At 45.6% G+C, this 21,109-nt stretch overlaps 1 protein-coding gene and 1 non-coding gene across 4 annotated transcripts in view; one reads left to right on the top strand and one right to left on the bottom strand.

Moving 5' to 3' along the window:
• Positions 1–21,109, bottom strand: part of ADCY8 (adenylate cyclase 8) — a 222,656-nt gene that overhangs the window by 46,877 nt on the left and 154,670 nt on the right. For 2 of the 3 annotated variants that reach the window (XM_086695518.1, XM_086695516.1), the window contains 2 exons: positions 5,851–6,052; positions 3,727–3,816 (listed from right to left, as the gene is read on the bottom strand). In XM_086695518.1, the coding sequence (XP_086551644.1) occupies positions 3,727–3,816; positions 5,851–6,052 (292 nt within the window). The remainder of the gene's footprint in view (positions 1–3,726; positions 3,817–5,850; positions 6,053–21,109) is intronic. The other variant, XM_086695517.1, reaches the window with a different exon arrangement.
• LOC112859843 (U6 spliceosomal RNA) lies at positions 18,408–18,513 on the top strand. The gene has a single exon (XR_003223571.1). It is a non-coding gene; the product is annotated as a U6 spliceosomal RNA (small nuclear RNA).

Genomic DNA, 21,109 nt, shown 5'->3' with positions numbered 1-21,109 from the left:
TCTAACATTCATTCTTCGTTCGGATGTTTTGGGGGGGCCTACCACTGCAAAAGCGTGGGAAAACCTAATTTCATCCTGAACGGCAGCTGGGGAATTTTAGACCACACTCAACAAGTTCCCTCCGAAACCACTTGGGGTTCCGACTCCTACCCGCGGACTTGACCAGAGAAATGAAGGCACTACTTTTTACACCCACTTTTGGAATTTAAAAAATCTGCTTCTTTGCTTGTTCACGGATTCCCTTTTCTTTTACTCGTTTCTCTTCCTCTTTTAAAAAAAAATTTTTTTTAATGTTTATTTTTGACAGAGAGAGAGGCAGAGCATGAGCGGGGGGTGGGGGGGGGGTGGAGAGAGAGAGGGAGATGCAGAATCCGAAGCAGGCTCCAGGCTCTGAGCTGTCAGCCCAGAGCCTGACACGGGGCTCGAACTCACAGACCGCGAGATCATGACCGGATCCGAAGTCGGACACTTGACCGACTGAGCCACCCAGGGGCCCCTCTCTTCCTCTTTTTTGACTCCTGGCTTTTTTCTCCCTCTCCTCTTCCTTTTTCAGTCTCGCCTTTCTTCTCTCACCTTCATCATGACAGCTGACATTTAATGAGCAAAGACACGGATAATTCCACCCCTAAGCAAGACTGGCCCTTAGAACCCTTTAAAATGTTAGCAAGCTCTGACTGCTTTTGCATAGTCGACTCTTTATTCAAATGTGCCAGTGCATGCAATAAAGGGGGTCTTTATTGTATGCAATAAAGGTCTTTATTGCAGGTCTTTCCTTGGATCCTGCCAAGAACCCCAGGCAACGGTTGTGGGAACTGTATTCCTTTTACAAACCTGTGCCTCGTCCCTCCCCCCAGCCTACTTCTCAAATCATCCTGGGAATGCAGCTTTCTTCGCTGGCATTTACTGCGTCTTCATTCATTTTCAGGAACGGGCCAACTCCAGTTCAAGGCTGCATGATACTACCATCCATTACAACAGCCTCCTACTTTTACATCACATCATCCAGTTCCTAACACGCTTTGGGACCGAGTATTGTTTCTCACGGGGTGAGGCAGAGAGGTCAGGTGAAGAAACCAAAGCTCAGGGAGGTGAAGTAAGTGATTTGCCTGGGGACGCACACGTGGGGGAGCCATGGGGGGGGGGTGCTGCGTGCGGATTAAGCCTTTTCCCAGGTCTGTACGTCTCGTTCTCGTTGGGTAGACAAATCCTTAGGTAGAGCAGCACAGCCATGTATCTACCAAGATGGCAACCGGTTGGTCAAATCGGGTTGTTGGTGGTAGATGGTGATGGAAAAGAGTCCAGCTCCCCGTCCTTTGGGCTAGCGGGTGTCCTGCGTCTGAGGGGATGCCAGGAGTCAGCAAACTTTGTCTGTCAACGGCCAGACAGGATATATCTTGGCCGTCGCAGCTACTCAACTCTGCCAACCGTACTATGAAAGCAGCCGGGGGCCATCAGTAATAAATGGGTGTGGCTAAGCCCCAATCAAACTTTACTTACGCAACAGGTGGCGATTCGTCTTTGGCCAGAGGCCACGGTTTGCGGACTCCTGAGCAAGACGATCCTTTGGTTGTGGGAGGAAAGTACTGAGATGCTCATTTACTTTAACTCATTTTTTTAAGACATTTTTAGTTTTTGAATATGGTCCCCCGTGTACGCGACACATTAGCACAGCCAGAGGGGAATGTCGCGTACAGGTAAACATATACTGGGGTGGCGGGCTCGAAACCTCTTCCACAGGAAATAATACGTACATCACGGCTGATGTTTACTGAGCAGATACTGTGTGCCTGGTGTTCCTCTAGACGTTTTACAGTAATTAATTCACTGGCCCCTCACAACCACCCTTGAGGGAGGTACCACTTTCATCCCCGCTTTGTCGATAAGGAAGCTGAGGCCCAGAGGTGATGCTACACGATCCAAAAGCCACTTTCTTAGGACCGGCAACCCCACGTGTGCCGTGGTCCTGAGTGCGGGAGCCTGGGTGTGGGGCCAAGGGCAGACACTGTCGTAGAGGGACGCGGAAGCCTAGACGAATAGCTCGCGTCCCATGACACGCTGGGAGCTCAGCATCTGCTAACCCACCTACGGAGGCACCACGAGAACACGACATTCCCACCAGAGGTGTGTGAGGAAGGTATTATTTCTCCCACTCTACAGACAAGGACGCTGAGGTTCAGAGAGAATAAGAACTGATTCCCGATTCCACTGGCAGCGAGTACGGGGGGGCTCAGCGGGAAGCGCAGTCCAGCTTTGCCTGGCTCTACGCATCTGACTGTCGGCCAACTTCCTGCCTCTTGGGACACCCCTCCTGCCCTCCAAACCGAGACGTTCCCGGGGAGCTGGTGTCCCACAGAGTCCACGAAATCTGTGCTCCCGTCACTACTTGGTGGGAAGAGGTTCCCCCCAACGAGAGCTAGCCCCATCCTGCCCTGGACTTCCTTAAGAAATGCCTACTGCCTCCCTAGGGACCGAGCCTGGCTCCAGAAGCACGAGGTCAAGAACAAGCCAGGTATGGTCTGAACGGCAGTGCCAAGTCTTGATAACTGAATTAAGAAGAGGACAGAAAAGAAGAAGGAAGGAGAGAAGGGGGGGGGAAGGATGGAAGGCAGGCAGGAGTGGCACCGAACAAGTTACTCTCCAGGACCTTGTTGCATTCTCTGTGAAACGGAGGGCACTCCTCCCGGTGCCCGTTTCAGCCTGAGGATTTCATGCTGCATTTAATGCTGCACATCAAATAGACGGTCTACACCTTGTGCGGCGCATGAGGCTTTCTCTCCCTTTCAGAGCGTTTCGAACACCGATTTCTCACAGCTAGCTGAGACAGACAGCCTTTCCTCCACCCAGATATTGGCCGGGTCTTACAGAACTAGGGTCTGCCTGGTCCTCAGGGTGTGAGGATGGGCGGGGTCTGCTGGGACATCCCAGCCGTCCTCTCTCTTGACCCAGAGCTTCCGTTCCCAAATGTAAAGGTCTGGGCCATGGCTAACACAACCCAAAACTGTCCTTTGCCCGAATGCTGCAAGCTTGATCCCCGAGGTCCAGAGCCAGACCAGTGGCTCTGTGATCAAGGGAAGGTCAGACTTACATAATGATGGTGGGTATCTGTTGGGACATGTCCTGACCCCGTGTCCTGCAGTTTGCCTTTAGTGGTGGTTTCCTGTGTCTGCGATTTACTAGCTTCCTTCCTTCGGTCTCTTCCTCCCCTCCTTTTCTTCCTTCCTTCTTTCCTTCATCCTTCCTTTTCCCCTCCCTCCCTCCCTTCCTCCCTCCCTCCCTTCCTCCCTTCCTTCCTTCCTTCCTTCCTTCCTCCCTCTTTTCCTTCCCCCCCCTTCTTCAGTGCAGCAAACACCATCTGAGCCATAACTCTGCAGCCTGCCTATGCCGGAAGAAGCAACAGCACATTCTGTGGTAGGATTTTGAGATGGGCAGGGGAAATGAGTGGGGGAGGGGGAGAAAAAGGGGGAAGAGGAAAACGGAAAGAGATAAAGGTGAAGAAGGAAGAAAGGAGGAAGAAGAAGAAGGGAGACTAGGGAAAGGCTAGAAGTGGGAGCAGGGAAGAGGCAGGGGAGAGAAGGAAAGGCAGAGAAGGGGAAGGAGGAGGGGGCAGAAAGAGGAGACGGGTCTCTGGAGCACTTTCTAAGACCCTTCAGCCAGTCCTGCTTGTGTGGAGCTGGTGGAGGAGACTCCTAGGCCAAGTGTCGCCAAGGGGAGCTCGAGAATAAATACCTCTGGGCAGGAGCAGATATCTGTAAACACAGCTGAGGAATTGAAAGTCAGGTTCTTCAAGGGTATCGACTTGTCAAAATCACACCACAGCTGCGGATTAAAAAAAAAAAGAACAACAACAAGAAAACAAAACAAACAAAAAAACAACAACACAGGAACAACAAAGTCAGTGTGAGTGCCGGGAACCAAGGATTGTGTGCCGTCACGGTGTCATTCCAGAATGGAGGTGCCAGCTGGGATCTCCTCATTCATTTTAGAGAAGGCCCTGGCTCAGAAAAAAGCATTTGCAAGCCAGCCAGGAAGCCGGGTTGAGACAGGTCTGCTGGCCCCATCACGTAGGGTCACTGAGGTGTGTTTGCGGGGCTCCGAAGAGAGCCAGATGGCAGGAGGAAAGGTCTGAGGTACGCTCGCAGCCGGTCCCCTCATCAAAAGCTGGGAGGATTTCAGGGATCCGAGGGGCACATTTTCCAGAAAGACTCTTGGCATGGGGCGGTGGGCGTTCCCTAAGCCGGCACCTACTGCAGATTTTGTGGTGCTCGGGGAAGAATGGCTACCATTGGCCAAATGCCTCCTCTGTGCCAGACACGTTGGACAAAAATGCCTCACAAGCACCTTGTGATGTAGCTACCATTGTTATCCCCAGTTTACGATCGAAAAACATGAAACTCCGAGAAGTAAAGTAACTTGTCCAGGATCCCCAAGCTGGTAAGTGATAGAGCTGAGATTTGATCGCACGTCTATCTGACTCCAAAGCCTCTGAACCTCCTACTGCATTGCTGTGGCCCCGGTGGCCGAGAGAGAATCCTGACCTACAGCCACTGGATTTATTTCCAAATCCTGCACCCCAGAAACACCTGACTCCTCAAGACTCGAGATCCTGGCTACACCTCCACAGGCCACGATCAATGGTCTTAAGCATTTCCATTTTCAACTGCAATAATCTATAAAATATTCATGAGATGATGAGTTAGTTAGATTATGGTTTCTCTCTTTCTTTATCCCATAGAATCCTTTACTACGAGGCCAACCACAGAACTTGAGAGTCTCCACAGACTCTAAGTAACTATCGGGCCACCCTGGGCAATGAATTTCAAGCAGTATAAGCCTCCGACTCACAGGCTGACAGTCGTGGGAGTCCACAGTTTGGGTCCCTGAACACGTGGAGACCTTCCCTCAGGCCCAAAGGGCCCAGTGATGGGTTCGGCCACAAGATGATGCCTCAACTAGCCCCTCTCAACCTGCCAAGTTCATAACCTGGAATCGGATAAATCACTCCCCAAATCTAGACTCACTAAGTTATGGACAACACAGACTGTTCGTAGATACACAGAAAATGCTATCGCTGTCATGTTACCACTCTAGAGAGAAAATGAAGTCATTAAAACATGGACCACCAAATTAGAAACAATGAGAAATATGGCAGCTGGAGAGTCATCTGAGTTCAATGTGTCACAACAAATATGAACTCTTAGGAAGTCATAGGCAAGGTCTCAACCTTCCCGAAATGCAGTTTCCTTATCCATTACATGGGAACAGTAATACCTACCTGTAGCCCACAGTAGGTGCTCGAGAAAGGACAGCTATTTTATTTCCACCCCCCCCCACTCCCAGAGATACAATTTAGCATTTGAGAATGAGCATGAGTCATGGAGTCAGACAGACCTTATTTGCAAGTTATTTCATGTCTCTGAGCCTCAGTTTCCTCAGCCATAAAGTGGGGATAATGAGACTTACCTCACGGGGTTCATGTGAGGATTAAATAAGAAAAACACATACAGCTTCTCCTTCAGTGCATGGCACATAGCAGGTAGGTACTTAGTTAAAGGTAACTCTTATTTATGATTATAAATGATTGGCCATTGACAATACAGAAACTGAAGGGTGCTTGAGCTCCTTTGGAGCAAATAACCTCCCCCACTGGGAAGAAGACAGTTTGCCACCAGTAAAATGCACAGTTCTGACAGTAGTCCCATCTCTGTTCCCTGTCCCTAAGCTTGGGGCTGGACCAGGCACATGACGGTAAGTGGTCCCAAGGAAGCCGATGCCAAAGCTGCAGGCTCCATAAACTCTTCATTCCTGACTGCACACTAGAAGCCAGAGGGTTGGTGGGTTTGGAATGCTTACGATATTCAAGATGGCGCCCAGGAAGTTAATCAAGATGGATGCAAAGATGATGACGTTCCGGGCTAAGTAGGTCTCGTTAATCCAACAGCAAGTTTTCCGGAGGACCAGAGGCAAACACTTGTAATCTTCTGCCGTGGTGATGAGGACCAGAGCCGAGTGCAGCATGATCAGGATGGAAAACTGGATGGCCATTGGCATCACCCTGCGGGGAAACCCAGAATGTTGGGTCATGTGGCATCAGTTGTCTGATCCCCACTCACCGGACAATATGGGTAATCACATCCACGAGTGCCCTTCCCTGCCCCTGGCACCCAATAATTCTCTAAGGCTCTGTTTGTTTAAGAAAAGGACCATCAGCAGGAGACATTTTTATTACATCCATCCCTAGAATATCCCCTGTAGTGAGAAACTTTGGAATGACCATCGGATATTTGGCTTGATTTATTGTTTCTGCTCGTCTTTTTTTTTTTTTTTTTTTTTTGCTTCTTTTATCATTCATCTTTCTCACTATGCGACTGCTGCCAAGGCAACACATTACTGGAATTTTATCTCAACACCCTGGCTGTGGGAGGGACCCACATGCCCTTTCCCCTTGAGGGTGGGCTTTATGAAACACTTTCCCTCTTGGTCTACTCTGATGCCAAGAACCTGTCTGCTCGGCACCTGTCTGATGCCAGCACCTGTCTGCTCGGTTGGTAGTGATTACCAAGTTTCGCATGGAACGTACTATGTGCCGCTTGGGACCTACCGGATGCAAACTGAACTATAGGTAAGGAGAACTCATCCTTGCCCGAGGTTTCAACATCGCTCCCAAGTATCCGTCTTGAGCTTCAAGGTCTCACCAAAGCTCTGTTCCATGGTGGCCCCTATCTATTGGACACCTCCTTTAGCTTATCTCCATTCCTTGGAATGGACTTACGAAGTCTTTTGATCTCTCTTTTAGTGAAGATTTAAGGCTCGGAGAAAAGCAACTTCCCCGGGGTCACCGAGTTTACTGTTGGAGCTAGGATTTAAAGTCCACTGTGCCATTCTAATCACTTAGGTGAGTGACTGATCTCCCACGTTTGCGGTCATCTTTTTTTTTGCTTCTGTGGTTTCCCCTACGTATTCATTCAACAAGCGTCTTCCCAGGCACAGTGGCATGCATCATGGGGCACCAGGACCCAAGACACATCTTCCTCATCCTCTAGGAGATCGTCATCTGAAGGGGAATATGGACATACAGATGATGAACTATTGGATAATATGCTATGATCTCTGAAGGATTTTGAGCAACCATCATTTAGAAAATAGGAAATGCAATCCCGCGAGGCTTCACAAAAGAGGTGACATTTGGGTCAGGCCTTGAGAGGGTTTGGGGGAGGGGAAGTAGACAGCATGAGAAGAGCATCAGAAGAAGAGTGACCAGTGTGTTTAGAACCTCCACTGACTCAGTGGTGAGGCTGTTGGGCTGGAGTGTAAGGGGTTTCATAAATGCTGTGTAGAAAGCTCCACACGGAGGCCATGCACGGATGTTCCGGAAGCTTGATCAGGAAGGACGTGGTCAGGTCTGTGTATCCGAAGGACAACCGTGGTGGGCAGTGGGGGATGGAGCGAAGAGGAGAGAAAGTGTTTTGCAGAGGTTTAAGTAGTTGGGACCTGAGTTACCAGGAGAGGGACATAAGGTAGCCGCACTGATAACTGGGAGATTCAGGGAAAGACGTGCAGGTAGTGTCAGTGTTTTGTATGTGTGTGCAGGGCGCGTGTGGAAGAGGGGCGTCGTCAAGGATAGCACTCGTGCTTTTACCGTCTTAACTGGTAAATGCTGGAAGAGAAGCTGGCCGGTAGAGGAGAAGGATAATGAATCTGATCTGGGGCCAGCTGAATTTTGGGTGCTTGTGGATCACCTGGCCAGAGATATCCAGAAGGTTAGGCAGTCAGAGGGGGCGGCTGTGGAACTCTGGGTCTGGAGTGAAAAGGTGGCGGCTGAAGAACTGAGAAGGAAGGCTTTGCCCAAGGAGGGTGAGAGGTAAGGGGACCACAGATGAAGCCACAGAAGAAGCTGAAGGGCTGGAAGAGGAGAAGGCAGCAAAGGGAATTTAGGAAGTGTGGTCGAACGCGCAGGAGGAAGGAGCACATAGCACCAGGGGAGGCAGGGGAGGAGACGTTTGTAAGGTGGGGGAGTAACCAAGCCTGGCAAACCCCCGTGCCTGCTGAAGCATCACCAAGGCTGGAAAGTGCCTCTCCCGCCCCGGCCCCCAGCTTTCATTGTGGGAGGTTTTATGTTTTCCCTTTTTAAAAAAAATACTGGCACAGTTTTGATTTTATGGATCACCTTGACAGGAAATCTCGGCAGGAGTTCTAGATGAGAACAGAAGGTCTGTGCAGCAGTGGGTTCCCAGAGGGCTCTGGGCAGACGGGAAGCTCCCCCCCAAACAGGCTGGGGAAAACACTGCTGAACGGCATACCGTCATACTGGGGTCCCCAGGAGAGGCGAATGAAGGAAGCTGCAGGTGGAATGCTTTGTCAGACAGTCCCCGGAGAAGAGGGGCCGATTTCGAGGCCGGTGCATCTCAACAACGCGAGGCAGCCACTGAGAATGCGAATGCCTTGTTCCAGAGCGCGAGGCAGAAGCGAAGCTTGCAGAGGCCACTTTCAGAGCTGCTCAGAGGGAGCCTCATCTCTTGGGTGGCCCCCGCTGCCATCCAGACACAGTCTGTGGCCCTCCAGGCCACGCGGGGCCGCGACGGCTGCCCTGGGCTCCCTCTCTCACCTCTCTGCCCTCCAGTGGCAACATGCCCTGAGGACTGTGCTGCTTCTACATCTGTGCTGTCTCCTGGGGGAATGTCTTGTTTGGCCTTCAAAGCTCAGCTTTTCTCTGGATTCTTCCTTGACACCTAGTATAGAGCTGAGCACACAGAGCGCGCTCAATAAACGCTCACTGACGTCTGCTTTTGTGGGGAGAGCAGGGGCTGTTCCCTCACCGCCTTTCATAGGGAAAAGGATTCTCCCCGACTCCCTAGCCCCTCTATCCGCCTCCCTGCCTCCAGGAGGAGTCTGCTATTAGCCTGATCAGAGCCTGTCTAGGGTATTCAGTGGACCTGGTCCTTCTTGGAAAGCAGGGCCACTGTTAAGTTCGATGTTTATATGAAGTTCAGCTGCTGGCCCTCTCCTCCTTCTAGATCCACTACGCTGCTTGGGAAGCCAGAGGCATGACCTTCCCTAGGAGAAGAGGCCTGGCCATCTCTTCCTGAGCAGAAGCTCACGTGCCCCCAGGAATTTACCAACAGGCAACTGCCCGATTCCTTTGGCACTGGGGCAGGGGGGCGTATGTGCCTTGTATACGTCTTTCTGGGGATCGCAGCAGCGAGACCCCACACTGGTGTGGGAGGGTAGAGTCGGGGAGACAGGCGGAAATCCAGGAGGTCCAGAATGGACATCATGTAGTCTCATGACTCTCACATCCTGTTTTCCAGCCTTCACCATGGGTTTGCACAGACAAAGCAAGCATTTGCTTGGACATTTACAAAGCGGGTGCTTTGTTGCCCATTTAGCTATTGTGCTTTGGGGTCCGCTTTTGGTGGGGTGTTTCGGGATGCTGGAGCGCCGCGTGTGGGATTTGCACACAGAACCCACTTGAACCCCTAACATGATTGTAAGTGATCAGCCTTCCCTTCTGGGTTTACTGAAACGAAGCAGAGGTCAGTGCTAGTGACGGACTTCTTACGTTTCCCCAAATTTGTATATTGAACCCTAATGCCCAACTGACGGTATCTGGAGGTGGGGCCTTTGGGGGGTGACCAGCTCATGAGGGCGGAGGCCTCACAAATGGGGCCAGTGCCCTCATAAAAGAGGCCCCCCGAGAGCTCCCCGGCCCCCTCCTCCAAGTGAGGACACACGTACAAACCAGGAGGAAGGCTCTCGCCGGACACTGAATCAGCCAGCGCCTCGATCTTGGACTTCCAGACTCCACGACTGAGACATAAAGTTCTGTTATTTATAAGCCCGCAGTCTGGAGTACGTTGTTACAGGAGCCCGGACAAGCCAAAGCAGGAGGGACAAGGCAGGCGTGTGGGTTAGTGAGCGGCAAGAGGGAACAAAATCTTGTGTGTTTGAACCGATGGCTCCAAAGCCTAACCAGGGACACAGACTCGGGCAAGGTAACTAACTCTTCTGCGCATCCCTGTGAATCTGCAAAACCAGAATTGTTAAGCGCACCTATTAAAGGCGGCTCTGAGGTTAAAAGTCATAAAGCAGTATGCTTTGCACATAATACGAACTCAGAGAAACATTAGTTCTCTATTCACAGTGAAATCCAGAAGACCGAAGGCGTTTTAAAGATCTACAGGAAGAGTATTAATTACAAGATGCAGGGCGCTGGCGATGCGTATAAAATTCCTCTAAGAATCCCCGCAGCCGCTCCCCAGCGTTCATTTCTTTTCTGCGCACACAAACATCAGAACAACGAATTGTAGTTTTCAAATCTAATTACAGAGCTACTCGGGCATCCAGGGTTTCTGAATTCGCTTTGCATTGTTGCTGGACATAAGAGGCAAGGAAACCTTTCATTTCTAAAATCGAGTCTGAAAAAAATGACAAAGGATCTGCCAACAGCTCTATCCAAATCATTTGTAGATATGAAGTTCTAACTGTTCTCAGCAGTCTGTCTTTAAAGCAGAGTCTGGGCTGGTAACATGACCGGATGTTTGCTGGGGGGGGGGGGGCAAGGATCAATGCGGATGGGTGAATAGCCTTAGCAGCTTGTGGTACAGTAGGAACAGGAAATTGCATCATACCCCAAAATGACATTTGAATCACCCTTCAAAATCTGCAAAGAGCCTATGAGTCCAATAGTACATTTGAGCCTCATAGCAACCCTGAGAGGTAGGTATTCTTAGCCACTTCGACAGATGAAAATGTTACGGCTCAGGAAAGGGAAGGAAACCAGAATTGAGCAAAATGGATACAGTTCTTTTAATTCCTGTGGCAACCTTGAGAAGTTGGCATTGTTATTCCCATTTTACAGACGAGAAAACCGAGGCTCCAGAGAGATCGAGTACATACACACAGCTAGTAAGATGCACAGAAAATAATAAGATCCAGTGCCTTTCTTTCTTTTTCTTTCTTTCTTTCTTTCTTTCTTTCTTTTTCTTTCTTTCTTTTTCTTTCCTTCCTTCCTTTTTCCTTCTTTCCTCCTCCCTCTCCCCCTTCCTTCCTCCCTCCCTCCCTTCCCTGCCTCCCTTTCCTTCCTTCCTTCCTTCCTTCCTTCCTTCCTTCCTTCCTTCCTTCCTTCCTTCCTTTCCTTCCTTCTTTCCTTCCTCCCTTCCTTTCCTTCCCTCCCTCCCTCCCTTTTTCTTTTCTAACCTTCCTCTCTTGCTTGCATATTTTCTCTTTCCCCTTCCTTCCTTCCTTCCCTCTTCCCCCCACCTCGCCCGCTTCCTGTCTGTCCTCCACCTCCTCATCACCATGCATGTAGACTGAGATACACTGTTCTATAATCACAAAAGATATTTTCTGTTCTTTCCTCAGTTTGCCCACTGGGAGAGGAACATCTGCGTGCATGTGGAAATTACAGCAAAGTGCCGAGCAAGCACTGTCTTTGCCAGGGTCCGTGCAATTTTGCTTTGGGGGCTGGGAATTAGCTTCGGTCACATGAGCAAGGATGGTCTCCTCTGCTAAAAAGTCCATAATGGAAGAAATGCAAAGTGAAAGGCACCTACCATCTGTTGAGTCGTGAAGAATCAAGCAGAAACAAAATGAGTTGGAGAGGAAATGAGCACATTAATGAAAGCTTGTGCCCTGCCTGGGGCAAAGGGACCCCTCAGTCCCCACCACACATGGGCCGTCTGGTCAGAACTCAACTTGGAAGTTTTCTTCACTGTCAGTTTTTTTCTCTTCGCTGTGCAAGTGGGCTTGGGGCGCTGGCTGGTGTTTCAGTTAGCAACACAGAGTCAGGGACTCCCGCCGGCCAGCAGGTGCACCCGGATCCAGGTCTCTTCCCGTCAAGCCAGGAGCCAGGCATGGGGGCTGGCTCACCTTCCTTGGTCGCGGCACTTGGGAAGGGAGCCTGCCCAGGCCACGGGAAGTGCCACACCAGTTCCCTTTTGGCACGACCCTTTCTGCCGTGGTGCCAGCCCAGATGCTCAGCCCCATCCTGGGCTCCTCTCTGTCTCCCACACCCCGGCACCCACCAGTCCATCTCTGCCCTGTCTAGCAAGTTCTTCCTCTCTACTCCATTTCTCACCCAGAGTTTTGTAGGCACCTCCTACTGGTCTTCCCAACGACAGGCCATTCCTCCTATTCATTTTCAGTGTTAGTGCGATCCTTCTAAACACAAAGCCGACCATAGCGCTTTGATTAAAACGCTTCGATAATGTCTTCTCTGCCAACCAGTTACAATTCCTCAGCCAGGCTTGCAAACCCTTCACCTCCTTCTCAGTCCTCTCCCGGGACCCATCCAGCTCCATCAGGAGGCAGCTGAGATGACAGTCACCTCCTCTGGAAAGCCTGCCTTGATCCGTTTGCTTTACCTAACCCTACACATCCTCTTCCACCTTACCCTTGCCTATCATAAGAGTCTTTGCACCATATTCTAGCTTTTCAGCTAATTGCCTCCCCCCATCCCCCCTTCATGATGACAGGGAGCAGGACTGTGTACCTCCCGGGTCCGGCACAAATGGACACATAAAAGATGTTTGTTGGGAATGTCAACACCCAGTGCTCCAGGAGTCAGGAGGGAGCATGAACCAGATAGGGCCCTTCTCGGCTCCCATACCTCCCCTGACTGCAGTGAAGAGGAGAGTCCGGGAAGTTTGGGTGAACCTGGCAAGACCCTGCCATCACTCACAGCTCACCACCCTGAGACCATCCCTGAGACCCTGGGCCCTACATGGTTCTTGGGGAGTCAGGAAACCCACCTCCTTATGGCATTCCCTGGTACCTTTCCTGATTCATTCGTTGATGTAGAATTGATATGAATGTACATTCATATATGTAGAAAATACATGTACACGGTCTGTACATCATCTATATGCATAGCATAGACATATCTACATATGGATCTATCTATATATAGCATATAAGTAGCTATATATATGGCATATACATCTAGACGTATGCATATATTTTCATTATTTATCTCCTACCGCTAGACTATAATATCCAGGAGAACATATTTTTTGGGTCTTTTGGTCTTTTTTTGTTCACTGATCTATTCCCAACATCTAACACAGGTCTGGCTCATAATAGGCATTCAATTTAGCAGAGGTACATAGTCTTTCCTTCTCTCTCTCTCAAAGCTTTTTTTTTTTTAATTGTAAAATGAAGCATACAGAAACCACACTGAAGTATAGCTTCGTTAGTTATTATAACGTGTCTGCCTTTGTAATGACCACTGAGTCCCTGAAACAGAACTCTGCAGGGCAGTCTGAAAGCCTATCCCTAGGCCCAGTTATCACCCTCTCTTTCAACACCAATCACTTTTCCTTTTCTTTACAGTTTTATCATCTACCATTAGACATTACAGTTTAATCCTGGCCACTTTTAAATTAAATTTGCTTTATCTTTTAAGTCTTGAAAAAAAATCTACAGATTCTCTCTTTATCCCTTTATTTTCCTTACAATTTATTTATTGAAGAATACATTACCTTTGACCAATAGCATTTCTCACTGCCTGGATTTTTTGCATACTCATTGAGCAGACTTCATCCTCCATGATTCTTGCAAATCGGAAGCTGGATTCAACGGCCTGATCACTTAGGCTCAATCCCTTCGGTAAGATTATAGATGTGTTGTGTTCTTCCATCAGGAGACATGGTTGTCTCTGCTTCTGTGCAGTTCCTAGATCCATTAAGTCATTGGGGTGTTGGAAAACGGTGATATTTTAATTCTATAATTTCTTTAAAAATTATTGGCCTGAACAATTTGGTGATGTTTCCACTCACCTACTATTTGGTAATTTTGTGGTGCACTTCATGCAGGAAAGACAAAACAAAATTTTTCTTTCTTTTCTTTTTTTTTTTTTACTAGTTTCCAAGATAAACAATCAGTTCTCTATCATTTACCAATGGTTAGAAACTTTTAAAAAAAATCAGTTCTCTATCATTTACCAATGGTTAGAAAAGTTAAAAATAGTTGGCCAGGTTTTCATTCAACATTTTAACAATTATCCGCCCCAAAGCTCCAATTATTCCCTTTTAGGACAGTGAAAGGTCTTCAGTGTGGCTTCTGAGTCCTTTAGTGTGGCTCCTAAACTTGATGGCTTCCTTACTTTCTAGTAGGACAAGATGTTCCAGTCTACCTTGTGTATTTCTGGCGCCAGCCTTGGAATCACAAATATTTCCAAAAATTTTCTTAAAAACAAAAACTGGAGTATTATTTCAAGAGCACAGACTGGCCCCTCATGCTCATAAATACTGGGTTGGACATTCTTTCTAGGGCTTTCCATATTTGCATCTCCAATCCAGGAAACCACCTTCATTAAGTTGTCATATCTCCGTAGGCTCTACTCACAATTTCTTAGACTTCCTTTGCTTTAAATGACCTTGAGAGTTGTGAGGAGTACTGGCCAGGCATATTGTAGAATGTTTTTCAGTTGGAAGTCATCTGGTTTTTTTCATGATTAGGTTATGGGTTTTTGAAAGGAAGACCACAAAGGTTATGTGCCATTCTCATCACATCCTACCAACGTGATTTATCCCTATTGATTTGATGTTACCCTTCATCAGCTGAGACAGTATGTGTCCTGTTTTTTCATGCTTTCCCTCCATTCATACTGTACTCTTTGGAAGGAAGATACTTTTAGGATAGCCACACTCCCCCACAGGAGTAAGGAGTTAAACTCCACCTCCTTGAGGACAGAATAGCTACATAGAATATTTGGAATTTTTCTGAATGGGAGATTGTTCAATTCTTAATTTATTCACTCAATCACTTATTTCTATCAGTATGAATCCATTGATATTTATTTTGTATTTTGGGTTATAACCCAATTCTATTTTATTTATTTTCTTACTCAAGTTGTTTCAGCTTTGGCTCTGGGGAGTTTTTTCCAATTGTCCCCCATGCCCCTTTGGCATTCTCCCATCATTGTGTGTGTGTGTGTGTTAATACTTCCTTATTTTCTGGCCCTTGTCATCGTAATAGATATGTGTTGGTATAGCATTGTTGTTTTAATTTGCATTTCCCTAATGGAAAATTATATTGAGCATCTTTTCATATGCTTTTTTGACATCTGTTAATCTTCTTTGGTGAGGTGTCTGTTCAGATCTTTTGCATATTTTAAAAACTGGGTTATTTGTTTTCTTATTGTTGAGTTTTAAGAGTTCTTTGTATATCTTGAATACGAGTCCTTTATCAGATATGCGAGTTATAACACTTTCTTCTAGTCTGTGGCTTGTGTTTTCACTCTCTGAACAGTGCTTTTCACCCAGCAGGATTTTAATTTCAATAAAACCCAACTTGTTAGTTTTCTCTTTCATGGATCATGATTCTGTTGTTAAATCTAAAAACTCCCAACCAATCCCAAGATCACCAATTTCTCCTAAGTTTTCTTCTGGTAGTTTTATACTTTGCATTTAGGTCTGTGAACCATTTGGAATCATTTTTTGTGAAGGATGTAAGGTTTGTGGTTCTTTTTTTTTTTTTCATATGGGTGTCCAATGTTTCCAGTGCCATTTCTTGAAAAAATACTCTTCTTCCATTGAATTGACTTTGCACCTTGTCACAAACCAGTTAATTATATATATTAGTGTGAATCTATTTCTGGGCTCACTCTTCTGTTGAGCTATGTGTCTATTCTTTCTTCAATGTCACACTGTCTTGATTACTGTAGCTTTATATTGTCTTAAAATTAGGTAGTGTGACTAATCTAGTTTTGTTGTTGTTGGGGTTTTTTTTTTTTTGTATTTTATTGATTATGCCACATCCTTTGCCTTCTCATATAAACTTCAGCATCAGTTTGTTGATATCTATAAAACAGCTTGTTAGGATTTTGAGTGATACCGTATTAAATCTATAGATCAACTTGGGAAGAACTGACATCTTAATAATATCAAGTCTTTCAACCCATGAGCATAGAATTTATTTAAATCTTTTTTGATTTATTTCATTGGTGTTTTTTTAGTTTCATACATACAGATACTGTACATAGGTTGTTAGATCCATACCCAGGGATGAATTTTTGGTGCTTTAAAAAATATTGTTTAACTTCGAATGCCAATTTTGAATTGCTTATATATGGCACAGCAATTGACTTTTGTGTATTGATCTCCTATGCTGTGACCTTGCTATACTTGGTCATTAATTTTAGGAGGGTGTTTTTTTTTTTTTTTGATGGATTTTTTTGGGATTTTCTACATAGAAAGTCACATCATTTGCAGATACACATAGTTTTATTTCTTCTTTTCTCATATGTATACGTTTTATTCCTTTTCATTGTCTTATTTTACTAGCAAGAATGTGTAACAGGATATTAAATAGTTGTAGTGAGATAGCACATTCTTATTAGTGATATTAGGGGGTAAGCCTCCAGTCTTTCACCACTTAGGATTCTTTGTAGACTGTATTTATTAAGGAACTTCCCTTATATTTCTGTCTTTTCTGAGAGTTTTTACTTTAAATGGGCATTGGATTTTGTCAAATGCTTTTTCTGTGTCAAATGAGGGATCATGTGATTTTTTTCTTCTTTAGCTTGTTGATATGGTGGATTACATCATTTGATTTTCAAATGTTGAACACACTTTGCCTATCTGGAATAAATTCTACTTAGTCATGGTGTGTAATTGTTTTTATACATTGTTGGATTCGATCTGCTAATATTTCATTGAGAATTTTTATGTCCATGTTGATGAAAGATAATCATCTTTAGTTTTCCTTTATTTCAATGTCTTTACTAGATTTTGATATTAGGATAATGCTGGCCTCGTAAAATGAGTTAGGGACTGTTCCTTCCACTTCTAACTTATGGAAGAGGTTGTGTAGAATTGGTATTATTTTTTTCTTTAAATCTTTGGTAGAATTCACCAGTGAAACCATCTAGGTCTGGTGTTTCACTTTTTACTAAGTTTTAACATTATTGACTCCGTTTCTTTAATAGATATAGTGCTATTCAAGTTCACTTTTTCTTCTTGTGTGGATTTAGGTAGTTTGTGTCTCATTCCACAAGTTGGTATATTTCATCTCAGTTATCAAATTTGTGGGTATAGAGTTATATGTAATATTCTTTTATTATCACTTTAATGTCCATGGGATCTGTAGTGAAACCTTTCTTTCTCTTATGATATTGGTAACGTGTGTGTGTGTGTGTGTGTGTGTGTGTGTGTGTGTGTCTACTTCTCTCTTCTGTTAACTTGGCCAGGGGCCTATCGATTTTGTTGATATTTTCAGAGAACCAGATTTCTGTTTTGTTTTTTCTGTTGTTTTCCTGTTTTCGATTTCATTGATTTCTGCCCTAATTCGTACAATTTCTTGTCTTCTACTTTAGGTTTGAATTCTTCTTTCTCTGGTTTCCCAAGGGAGAACTTAGATGATTGATTTTAGATCTTTCTTTTGTGATACATGCATTTATTACTGTAAATTTCTAAGAACTACTTTGGCTGCATCTTACCAATTTTGCTAAATTGTATTTTCACTTTTATTTAGTTGAAAATATTTTAAAATCTCTCTTGAGATTTCTTTTTTGGCCCATGCGCTATTTACAAGTGTGTTATTTAACCTTCAAGTATTGGGCGGTTTTCCAGCTATCTTTCTGTTATTGATTTCTAGTTTAACTCCACTGTGGTCTGAGAGCATACTTTGTATAATTTCTACTCTTTTAAATTTGGTGAAGTGTGGCCTATGGCCCAGAATGTACTCTAGGACATGTCCCATGTGAGCTTGGAAGACTGTATATTCCTTTGTTGAATGGACTAGTCTATCAAAGTTGATTAGCTAACGCTGGCTGACTGTTCAGGCTCTCTATGTCCTTAACACCGTCCCACCTGCTTCATCTAATTGTCCCTGATGCAGTGCTGAAGTCACCAACTGTAATAGATTTGTCTCTCCTTTTGGTTCTATCAGGTTTTGCTTCACATACTTTGACACTTTCTTCATAAATAGATACAAGACAGGACATCCATATGGTTATGTCTTCTTGGAGAACTGATCTATCATTATGTAATGTCCTTCTTCACCTCTGATAATTCTCCTTGTTCTGAGTCTACTTTGACTGAACTTAATATAGTTACTACAGCTTTCTTTTGTAAGTGTTAGCATGGTATATATTTCTCCATCCATTTACTTGTAACTGATTTGAGTTTTTATATTTAAAGCGAGTTCTTAAATGCTTAGGTCTTTTTTTCCCCCACTTATTTTTCTCTCTGTATTTCAACTTGGGAGTTTCTATTGACCTATATACAGTCAAGCTCTCTGATTCTTTCCATGGCTTTGTTGAGTCTACTGATGAACCCATTCATTATTTCTGTTGCAGTGTTTTCATTTCTAGTATTTCTTTTGGTTCTTTCTTAGAGCTTCTATCTACCTATACTGCCCATCTGTTCTTGCACGGTGTCTAATTTTTCTGCTGGAACACCAAATATACTGTGCTCGCTTCGGCAGCACGTTGCCTAAAACTGGAATGAAACACAGAAAACTGGCATGGCCCTGTACGAGGATGAGACACAGATTTGTGAAGAACCCTTGATATACTAAAAATAGTTATTTTAGGTTCTCTGATAACTTCAGCATCTTTGTCATGCCTGAGTCTGATTCTAATGATTGCTTTGTCTCTTCTTGCCTTTTGGAATGTCCTGTAATTTTCTGTGGAACACTGGTCATATTGTGTCAGGTAAGAAAAATGGAGGTGAATGTATCTTTACTGTGAGGATTTAGGTAACTGTCTCTCAGAGGTGGGCTATGTTTAGTGTCTACGGTATGAGTATGTGTATGTGTATGTGTATGTATGGCCTGCTTCAAATTCCTCGTGTCCTTGTTTTTTGTCTCCCCTCTCGAACTGGGCTCCCCTGAGTACACCTCCTCAGAAAGAGTCTGTGTCTTGCAGCCCTTTCAGCCATAATCCACCATTAATGTTCTGGATTCTTGTCCATGTGGCATGAAGGCGTGGGGGAGGGGCCCTGAGAACCCTTTTACTCTTCTTTCTGATGAAAAAAATCCTTCCTTTTCACCTTCTGTTCCTCTTAAGGCATTCCTCGCCTTGTTTATGTGCTCTATGCTCTCTCTTGTTAAGTCTTTGTTTCCGAAATCTGTCTTGTCCTTTTTCTTCCTTTCCTGAGCGCTCTTGTCGAATGTCTAAGTTTTTCTAATTCTGGTTTAGGCTGTTATTTCATGTCTGGAACCGCATTAAGTGCTTCAATTCCTTTTGAAGGAGTAGGTTAAAGATTTGACATATGTTGCAGGCCTGTCTTTTTGAAGTGTTTTCATCAACTCTCAGGATATCGATCTACTTTTTTCCCTTTTTTCTTATAACAGCAGGGCATGGGACTGCCACTAATATGTGTTGTTGCTCATTTTCGTGTCAAACTAACTTTGCTGAGCTTTTCGAAATAGGTGTGGTTTAGGAGAGATTATTATTATTATTATTATTATTTTAACTCTGGAGAGCTGTTTCTGTAGTTGATTTCCTGTGGCGTTCAAAAAAGTGATGGCTACATTCTCTTTCCACTTTCACAAGGACCCTATCTTTCTTTTTTTCCCTCTATAGTACGTATTGTGAGTAATCTTGATTCCCCTCCCAGAGATCCTTCCAAGGCACTCTCCTGGGAGGGAGATGGGGTGGTCAGTTTGGGGAGTTCCTCGTGTGTAACAGTTCGTGTTCTGCAGATTTGCTGTGGCCCTTTGCACTCCCTGGATGCCGGATTGGGCAAACCTTTCCTGCTTTCAGCTGCTCTCTCAATCTGGTCCATGACACTTCCCAGTAAATGGCCCCTCGTTGGTTCTACCGGGACTCCTTTCGTTCCCAGATATGACAGGTGCCTATTTGCTTGTTTCTGATTCCTCACACACAGACGCTGACGTCGCACCAATCCTGGGGCTATTGGGAGATTGTTGCTCCCCACTTCCATTTGGGGACTTATGGGGCACCTGCCTCACCTGTTTTGGCTGTAGTACAGTCCATGAGTATTTTGGTTCTGCTATCTAGCTGTTCAGACACGAGGGAATGTTGCCAGATTCAGAGATACACGCCCTCTGCCACCACCTTTGTCCTCCTCGTATCCCTGCCCATCCACAGACATCAAGCATGGCCATTCTCTGAGTGTCATTGCGCCTGAACACCTTTTATCACTGCGGACACAGCACCTGTGAGCTAGCTCATTCCTTTTCCAGCCATGGCGCCCACCATACCCTCGCAAAAACCTTTACTCTAGCCTCCCATGTGCCCACGACTCTACAAACACAAGGGTTTCCGCACCTCTGTGCCTTTGCCAATGCTCTTTTTTAAGACTGGGAATCTTCCCCCACTCTTTCTATCTCATTCTTCTCAGCCCAAAATATTACTTTTTCTGCCAACTTTTCCTTAAACCATCTGCTCACAATGAATCGCTGATTTGGGTACATAGTAGGTAAGCAGTTAAAAGCACAGACTCTGTCTTTGGATTCAACTCTCAGTTCAGCCATTATATAGGTCTGTGACCTTGGATATAGCCTCATCTACAAAATGGGAATCAGAGTGCGCCCTCACTTACTGGTTGTCCTTGAGGCTTTGTGGAGACAACCCATGCAAAGGGTTGAACATTTTTCTGCTAGGTAATAAGTGCTCATTAACTGGACAGTCGTCATTAATGTGTCTTAGAGGATGCAGACCTCCTCCCACAAAATTGTACCATACTCGAAGTCTAGCATTTCGCTTGCCTGTACTAGACATTTAACAAGTATTTGTCGATCTCATCAAAGGGGAAAATTCATGGTAAGTTTTGAGAGAAGGGAATTTACCTATGAAAGCAGGTAGGGGCTTCCTCAAAGTACAGGAAGGGCAAAAAGCATGGCCACGAGACTAATCCAGAACTAGGTTCCAATGCTGGCTGGGGCACCTAGGATCTGTGCGATACGAGTCTGTGTCTGCATGGAGTGTCAAGGGCCCACACGCTAGAAGGAGACTTCCTGGGTTTGAATCGAGGCGGTCACATTTGCAACTGTGAGACCTTGTGCAAGTCATTCCATTACTCCGGGCCTCAGTTCTCTCCTCTTTAAAATGGGGACAGCAGTAGTACCTACCTCACAGGGTGGCCATGAGGATTTTATGGGCTACTGCATGTGAAGTATTTGCAACAGTGACTGGCCACATATA

The sequence above is a fragment of the Puma concolor genome, chromosome F2 (assembly GCF_028749965.1).
Source record: "Puma concolor isolate L17-30 chromosome F2, mPumCon1.1.hap2, whole genome shotgun sequence".
Lineage (NCBI taxonomy): Eukaryota > Metazoa > Chordata > Mammalia > Carnivora > Felidae > Puma > Puma concolor.
Note: the sequence above shows the minus strand (reverse complement) of the source record. Positions and strands in the feature narration are given on the sequence as shown.